Raw genomic sequence first — 9,518 nt, forward strand, 5'->3', positions numbered from 1 at the left:
TATTTTCAGGCCATTTGTGTGAACAGTTGTTTTCAACTGTGAGAGTGCTAGTTGCCAGGAATTCAGTATCCTTAGGTATTTCATAATTATTAAACATACATTCTGTTAATCTGAAAAATCTTACTTCTCTCATCAAAACTATGAGCTCTGCATCTGTTAAGAAGTGCGATTCTCAAGGCACAGTTTCAGCCTGCAGATTACACATCCAGTCATGGTTTAAAAAAACCCAAACAACAAAGATAAGGACAGAATATTTTTAACTACTGACCTGCAGTTAAGATTGCACAAGCTGTCATGCTCGCTAACCATGAGGTTTTACATATTTTCCAAAGTATTTATTATTGAAATGGGAATTCTGCATAACTACTGCAAAGCACAGAATTGTCTAATTTCACTTTGAACCCTTCTACATTACTGACCTCACAAAACATTGTGCTGTAGTAAAAGAGAAACTTGACTCACAGGATAAGTGCACTTCAATTAGCTTTGAATTTGCCACATTTTAACGTAGCTGTTCCGTTCTTACTGCCTCACAAGACAGAATTTCCCATTATATCTTCTTAACACCATCTGTTAGTGATGGTTATGACAGTACTGCATAGTGGGTCAGCCGGGAATGGCGCCCCAAATGTGCAAACACTGCATATAAAAGAAATATAAGCTACTCTCTGCCTGGCAGATTCAACAGACAAAAAGCTGGAAGGAAGCAATAGGAGCAGAGGGAACAACAAGGCGGCAGCATACATCATGCCATTTTTATTTTTGTTTCCATGTGAGTATTTCAGGCCTTTTCCTGAGGCTCTGTTATGAAAGAATTGAGTAGACAAGATGACCAAGGTAACGAAGACACAGACCAAACTATAGCAAGCAGCCTATGAAAACACATCAGAGGAGATTTCAGAGTGCAGGCTTCAAGAAAGCAATTCAGTGGTACTGCCTTGACTTCAGTTTCTAGAGACACCTCACTTTTTCTTCTTTGTATAGCCCACGTTCAGTGCTTAAATGTCCCACCCCTAAACACTCTGGATGAGGGGAATGGACTTTCTTATTTAATACCTACTCTCTAATAGGCTAAAAATCCAGCGAATTTGTGCTTTCAATATAGTTGCTAGCTAGGAAGTGTTGCTATTTCACAGATAGGAAACAGAAAGGCAAAAATTGTCTGATGAAGGAAATCTGGGAACAGGTAAGTACATCTACAGCATTCTTTTATTTTTTTAATCTATAAACTGCGCATCCTCAAGTGTACTTTACAATAGCTAATACACGTAAAACTTTTGTCATTATTCTGTAGTGAGAAATGTATGCATTACCCTATTTTTGTTAATAAAGCCTTCCAAACTATCCAGCTTTACTGGATCAATATTACCAATTATTTTGACCACACTTCAGATGAATATGGGCATAAAACAAATAACTCATCGTCACAAATCAGTCTTAAGCATCTATTTAATGAGACTGGCAACACCAGTACCAGATGAGTGTAAGCCTTTCTTACACTGTATCTCCCAAATCATTTAAGTACATTAATGCTTAAAGATTATAGATATTAAAAAAAAAAAAAAGAAGACAACATTTGCCAGCCAGTACTGTATCCAGGATATAATTTATTTCTTTCAAAATTCAATCAGATGAGTGTAAGGTCCATTTGTATCCAGTTTTAACACCTGCCTGTTTCCATATGTGCCGTGCTTGACGTGAACACCTGCCTCTGCACACCTGGTGCTGGCAGACAGTTCTTTTTCACACAAAGTCACAAACCGAGAATAAAGTTCCAGACCTTTTTCTTTTTCAATATTTGCATGGTACTGCATCTTCTTTCCCTTCAGTTTACCGCCTAGAGTAGCTTGTGGTATGATTAGCACATCGCCTGGTAAATCAAGAACAGAAACGTACTCGCCGCTTTCATTTTCACTTAATTTAACACTCAACAGCATATTGACTGCAAAAAAAAATAAAGTAAGAGTTAGTGTAAATGAACCAAATTAAAGAGCACCTAATAAAACATCATAAACAAGATATAACAAATATCGTAATGTGTGACAAATTACTAGAGTAACAGGAACTGCTTATTAATGAAATGAAACATAGTCGGTAAACACTATCAACCAGCTAAGATGTCTGAGTATTGTGAAGAATGTCAAGGATATTTATATTAATATAATATGACTAAAGACTTGTATTTTGGTTGTCTGAAATCCTGAAGTTGATTCTAGTTGGACACTCCCAGAGGAACGCAGGATCCAATTAGTGATCCTAATTTAACTACCCGATACTCAAATAGGCAACATTTGCTCAACACTACACACTGTAGGAGATAACACTATCTTCAGTGCACTTTGGAGAAGTTTCTGCCTGAGGGTCTTTTCATACTGCTTGCAGTAGTTCGCAGCAGGACCCAGCACTGATCTGGGCTGAAGCCACAGCTCTGCAGTTTGGTCTCAGGTGAAGTGAGTGTCCTTCAGCACTCCACTGTGAGACAAACGGGTAACAGCTTGTCTTTTGAGAGAAGAAATGGGCAGGAAGGTCAAAGATGCAATTTGGTCCATAAGCCAGAATATATAAACTTGCAAACAAAATTGATGCATTTACTAACATTATATTTTCCAATGTATATACGTTTGTATAAGAAATCAAATCATTCCCCAAAAACTTCCTCCAACTCCGTAAAAGCTAGGAGGATACCAGTCATGCCTCCAAACCCATAAAAGTTTAATGTTGTTGGAACCAAGAAGAGCTGAGTTGTGATTCAGGAAGCAAAACCAGTCATTTAAACAGTTTCAAAATATATTTAGGAAAAAATATTTTATAAGACAGACACTTAAGGAGGATAGCTGTAGATGAACATCCTAATAGGAAACAACTTTTTCTGGCCTGTTTCAGCTACCAGGCAGCTGAAAAGGTCATTATTCTCAAGTAAAGTAACAACACTCTCATGAAACCCTCACAAGCACAAAAGCAATTTTCATATCACAGTTTTAAATACACCCAAAGATTTCACCTTAGTTTAGCATCACAGAAAGACTATGCCCTCTAAGACCAAGACCCCAGCAGCTGCTCTCAGCATTTTTAATGGCATCTGTGCTGTTGCACAGGCTGTCTGCACTGCCAGGTCTTTCTGCTGGTCCCAGTCAGTAACCCAAAATAGACTATTGCTTGACCTTTTGAAAAACCACTAATATCATACAGTCACAGAAAAGGGGCACTTTTATCTGGAATACATAGCATCATGGAATTTCCCAGGTGATGCAGTGCTACTGATGGAGGAAAGGAGGGAGAGGAATTAAATAAAAGTAAAGAAGAAAACAAAACCAACCAACTAACCAAAACTTCAAGCTGAAACAGTGGGTGAAGACAGAAATCGCTACCATTTGATCTTATCCACAGCATCTTCTCTGCTTTGATGCAAATGTTAAAGTGCATGCGGAGAAGAGGGAAAGAACTGCAGATATTGCTGTTATCACTTCTATATAACCAGAAAACTGCACTTAAAATTCTAACTGTATACAATATCATTGGAAGGAGATGGGAAGGACACTGTTTAGTTATCCATCCAACTCCCTCTACTGGCTATAATTTTAAATATCCTGCACCTACAGTGAGATCAGTGTTAAAATACTTCTCAAATCAAGCCATGAATTATTTAAAAACAGTTTTCTCTAAACTGGGATCTGTCCTGGACTGAACCTGCTACCTGATACATGTAATATGTCAAACAGCAGGTGCCACACTTTCTTTGCTAGAATGTTATCATCATGGGAATTGACTTTCTAAATGACAGGTTGATCATGAGCAGATGGACAGAGTGAGAAGTACGGACAACTGTCAAAAGAAACAAGACCAAGCAAGCCATTCTTTCAGCCAGGTGATTGATTTGGAATGATGCTATCTGATGGCTTTTTGACTTCTTGTCCAAATGGTTGCTGCCTTCTCTGCCTCTACTGCTCTTCTTTTTCAACAACGTAAGAATTGATAAGGATTATATCATACCAATTTTTGGAACAAGATTCTCATCAGCACCTTTGAAGAAGCATATGTAGATAACAAGCCCCCTCTGGATCTACGAAAGATTACAGAAAACTATGTCAATGTTTCTCATTGTCCAACATGCACACTTATCATTGAAACTAGTATCAAAAATAGCAAAACTGCACAAGAAAAGCTTCTGAGAGCAGTTTTAGTTATCTAGTATAACTTCAGACATCAAGTTTATGCACCACACTGTGGAAGCTTATGAGATATATGCTGATTATCTGCACAATGCTTCTACATACAATTAAGCCAATTTATTAGCTCCATGTAAAGCCAAATTTAGTTGGAATATACAATGGACAGTATTAACATAGACAAGGTAACAAGATGAATTACAGTACTTAAATCCAGCAAAGGAAATAATTTAAGCTTTTTCCTATCAAATATAAAATAATTCCCAGTGTGAATTACAAGTTTATTTCCTATCATGAAACATGACAAACACCACAGGACTTGCCAGTGAACTGAACTATATTTCGATGTCAGAAGTAATCTAGTACAGGATAATTCTGAACAAGACATTGAGTCTGTTAATTAAAGATTGAGACATGATGACCAACTTAAATCTGATGACCAACAACTGAAGTTGTTCAGAATATTATTTAACGGTGGGTGAAATATTTTTGGTGAAATTGGACCTTTCCCCTGATTTGTATAAAGTACATGCTACTTCTGTAGCAGTCGGAGGGACTACTTGTAAGAAATATTGATTTGAGGGAAGAATTAGGTCTGTACTGAGGAGAAAGCACAAGGAAATTCTTGTGTAGCTTTCCCACTTTCTTGGTTAGTTCACAAGGACTACGTGCAACAACCTCTGCTTTATTAAGACAAACTGACAGGCTTTGCAGCCAACAGCAATTATGTCTCATGCACAGGTATACCTGAATGGTTTAACTTCTTCAGGACAAAAAAAGAAAGGCATACAATATCCACAGGCATATAGCATCTAAAGAAATGCTCAGCACTGCTTTGCCAAGAATGAGTATCTTTATGTTTTTGTTAGAAGAAAGATAAATGTCAGCTTATGAAATGCCACCTAAGAGATGCTAAGTAGGTTGGGGCAGGAAGGAGTCACTAATATAGCCATTATCAAAGCAAAAGGATAAGAAATGTGGACAGTTTCTAAAGAATACCTTTATTATTTTTCTTCTCTTTTCTTTATTTTTCCTTTCCCCTTTTCTTTAAAAGATAAAGGTTTTAGGTGAAAAAAGCTCAGCTATACACATGAGATTTTACCCCTTTGTTATTGCAGAGATTAAACAAAATGCTCAAGGCAATGACTGAGAAGAGCTATGTCCTCTCAACTATTTTTCTGGTAACTAACTTCTGGAAAAAAGAGACTGCTCTTTGTAGCCAAAACGTCACATGCTGAGAACTTCCAAAAGCTTTAAATGGCTCCCTTCAAAACTCATTTTGACCTCTGCACAATATTATACATGTTCCCAAATGACTGCCATATTTCATAAACATTGTAAGAAATTTGATGGCCTGAACCTCAAATGACATTTCAAACCATCTGTTCGAATAAAGGAGAGAAATGCAGGCTGCCAAATGTGAAATATCCTACATGCTTAGCTAAATATTCATTCAACAAACAGACAAGCATCAGGGGATTAATAGAGAATAACAAGGTACGTATACCTACTAATAAAAATATTGGTGATAAAATAGGCCAAGCACATTTACACTGCATATACCTGACACTGAATTAGAAGTAAGTGACTCCATTTAATAGCATACATCACAGAGAATCATTCTACTTGAGAATTGTGACTGGTTTTTGCAGTGTCACAGACAGAAGTAACAATATTCTGCAAGCAGTTCATGAAAAAAGACAAAAAGGTAAAGAAAGTGACACCTGCAAGTCCTAAGACCAGACAGCTAAAGAGTAAGTAAAAACAGTCATAATTTTTCCAGCCTCCATCATAATTTGATGCCTGGTTTTGGATATACTTTTTATCACAAGATGAGACATAATATTAAGGGGAATCAAGGGACAGGAGGTCAGATGGAAAAAAAAATAATTCAGAGACAAAGATGCTAGAGAATGTTTCTATTTGTATTGCATGCTTACGATTTTCTACAACACTTTTCAACCATGTTATAGTTGAAAATTATTCAGCTATTTGTATGTTGAAAGTTATAGCTTCAACTATAGCTGAAAACTGTGTGAACACACATGCAAACATGTTTCTACCTCTTATTATGTCTTACTTTTTTGTTCTTTAGTTTTTTTAATTGAATAGGAGATGTAAAATTGAAAACAATTTCAAGAGCTAACCTTGTAATAATAATGCATGTCAATCCTCTGATATTGTATCAGTGTTTCAGATGCCCTAACACTAGTGCTTGTTGCCAGTGTAAGGAATGGGAATGTATAAACCTTTTGAACCAAAGCAAAAACATTGTCTTTGCTGGAGGTCCTCTGTAACCTGTCAAAAGTCTAGCTGACTGCTCTTCACACCTATATTTAACCCAGGAAAAATTAAGCAAAATAGCACAAATAAGAAAGTCATAAATCCAACATGCTGATGTGCAAAGAGCTGCTGCAAGGAACTTACGTAGTGACGGGCAGGTGCTTGGCCAGGAAAACTGTGCTTTGTGTGGATTTACTGTAACCAGTAAAATGCCTACATAAATAAACCAGCAAAGCAAGTTACTTTGCAACACTAGCATTTATTATACAACTGTCCTAAGTAATCATCAGACCAGACAACCTGCATCATGAAGGGATGAAGTACCCAGTCCCTGAAGCCACACAGCCAGCCTTAGCAATGCTGCCACCAAACACTGCTTTTTAGCTTTTACAGGAAAAACAAACAGCTAACTCTTCCCTCACTCTCCTTACTAAATATATCCATCTGAATTTTGCATGATTTCATTAGCAAACCCCAAATATATTCTGCAAAACTACTCTTTTTTTCCTCCCACCCCAGGAAAATGTAATGTAACTGATACTGGAAACTGTGACTCTGTAATCCTTAGGAAGCCAGTTTGTGAAACTAAATATAAAGTATTCTTTGACATTTCCATTTCATGTTCAGGTTTGCTACCCTGTGAGAAGATTTCTTCTTATTTCATACATCCAGCTGCAGCAAAGAGAGATTACATCATTTTCCGCAGGTCACGAAACAAGTCTGTGCCTGGTACCTTGCACTTCTTTTTGCTGTCTTAACCAGAAAACAAATCAAGGGAAGGAAGATAAGGGAAAAACAGTTTCCACTGCGTAAAGTGTCGGCACTTACACTTTTTAGCTGAATATTCATTTTACATTTCTTTTCTCCCATAGCTGTGAAATACACCAAATCTCACCTTTTTTCTCTCCTGCCTTTAAAAGGAGAATTCCCCTTATGGTCTTATGGATCCACCTGCCTCTTCTGAACAAGGACAGAAATGTTTTAAGAACAATGTGAAAGTCAAACAGTGGAAACACCTAGACCAACCTTCTTTTTTTACATCTCTTCAGATTTGTTGAATGAACTCATAAGCTCCTCAAACTCACTAGAATTTTTACTTCTTAAATGTGACTATATTTAGCCCCTTCTAGTTGTAGCAGACTTTAAAAAAGATAAAAAAAAAAAAAACACCAAAAAAAAGCCAAGGGGTAAACATTTGACACCTTCATAGATGAGTTATTCTAGTGCAGGTAACCCATAAATAATAGTGACAACTACAGCACGACAGTGCATCCCAAAGGGCAGCCTTCATGCTCTGGTAAACAGCCCTGGTCTGTATGCACAGCGCATAGCAGGGAGTCTGCAGACCCACCTACCTCTCCGAACAGAAGACTATGGGAGGAAAAGAGGGAAATTATGATGTTTCCCTCTAGCTGTGTGGAGATCTGTCCTAAATTTAACTTTTGGTTAGTGGTCTAGAAAAAAAAAATAAATTACAACTACTGCTGCCACAGCCCTATTGCTGTACCTGGCCTTTCTTCTCCACATGTACACTACCACACAAAGTACACGGCTGAGCCCATCAGCCAAGTTTGCAGTGCGTTTGTGAAATGTGTTTATGAAAGGGCAGATAATGGCAACGAAGGAACAAGGTTAGAGGGGAAGGAGGTGTTTTGTGCTGGGGCAGCTGTGCTCTTCTGGAGGATGCAAACTGGAGCATAGGGGAAGAATGAGGAATAGCAATGAGAAACCTCTGAGCACTGACCCCAGCCTCATGTGCTGCTTGTTGCTTCACTGAAGGGATCGACTGTAAACTCTGATGGTAACAAGGGGTTTAAGAGAGGGGTCTGCAGTGGAAACTAGGAAGGGAATAGGAGGGGTGTCTGAAGTGAAGCTTAGCCTGGAAAAGGAGGAGGGCTTTTTCTTCAAATGCCTAAATATTTGTGAGTTGTTGGTTTGGGTTTTTTTTTCAATATTCCCCAAGTCAAGTCTGTTTTGCCAGTGCCAGTAACGGGTAACTGATTTCCCTAAATTATACTCTGAGTCGATCGTCTTCTTCTTTTCGCTCCTCTCCCGCCCTTCCGGCTGGGGCAAGGCGCTCAGCTGCTGGCAGTGGCCAGCTGGCCACCGAGGCTGTTTCCAGCACAACCGGCTCGCTGAGAGCGAAGAGACAGTTTTGAAGGCAGGCACAGACAGCAGACCAGCCCCGACCGGGATCTCCTGAAACTCCACAAGCTTGTCCACCGCTGTCACCGACTCGATCGCGCTAAGGGGAGGATGGAACCTCGCTCCCGCAGTCGCCATCGAGTACCGTCCCCACAGCCTGCGCACTGCGGCCTCGGCCAGAGCCTCCTGCCTCCATCCATGCGCTCGTCGTGCAGCCGACGGAGCGCCTTCCTGCCACCCGCCTTGGCCCAGCGCAGCCACGAGCCGCCGCCGTTCCCCCCCCTCCTCCAAGGGTAAAGGGACGGCGCGGACGTTACCTCCACCCATTCGGCCTCGGCGCCGTGTTCGGGCGGCTTCACCTGCAGCCGGGCGGACGTGCACTGTTGGAGCAAGGCCCGCGCCAGCGCTGGCTGCGGCACGGCCGCCATAACGATCCCAGCTCGGCCTGTGGAAGGCGGGGGCAGGCCTGCGCGGTGCTCGACCTCGTAGCTGCCGGCGGGATCCGCGTAACGCTTTTCCAGCACCGCAGGCCGTGCCGCGCTGAGCCGTACGGTGGGGCTGGGAGCCACGTCCCCGGGAGCCTACCGTCGGGGGGGGTGTGTGTGGGGGCACCGATGGGCTCTGCAGGAGGCAGCGACTTCACGCTGCAGATATTTAAAAGCAGTTTATGTGACACGCAAGCGGTGAAAAAAGGCCTTGCTGGAAATGTTAGAGAAAACCAGCAAATACCTTTTGCAGAAGGTAAAACAGGGCTTGTGGTCTGTCGGTGGCTTCTAAGGAGGGGCAGGCAGCAAGGATACAAGCTTTGGAATAGAATAAGCAAAGTATCTCTACAGCTCAATTTACCTGTGTCTTACAGCTACCGGGAAGGGGGTGTGTGTGTGTGTGGGGGGTGTCTCGACGAGAAATGGAAAATCTGCTTGT

At 40.5% G+C, this 9,518-nt stretch overlaps 1 protein-coding gene across 1 annotated transcript; it reads right to left on the minus strand.

Annotated features, from left to right (window-relative positions):
- Positions 1–1,253: 1,253 nt before the first annotated feature.
- DTD2 (D-aminoacyl-tRNA deacylase 2) lies at positions 1,254–9,262 on the minus strand. The gene is made up of 3 exons (XM_080618434.1): positions 8,912–9,262; positions 3,991–4,060; positions 1,254–1,942 (listed from the first exon to the last, which is right to left on the minus strand). Exons 1-3 carry the CDS (start codon positions 9,020–9,022, stop codon positions 1,617–1,619), a joined length of 507 nt encoding a protein of 168 aa, XP_080474560.1. The 5' UTR covers positions 9,023–9,262; the 3' UTR covers positions 1,254–1,616.
- Positions 9,263–9,518: the final 256 nt, after the last annotated feature.

Source organism: Psittacula echo (genome assembly GCF_963264785.1).
Source record: "Psittacula echo genome assembly, chromosome: 5".
In the NCBI taxonomy this organism is placed as follows: domain Eukaryota; kingdom Metazoa; phylum Chordata; class Aves; order Psittaciformes; family Psittacidae; genus Psittacula; species Psittacula echo.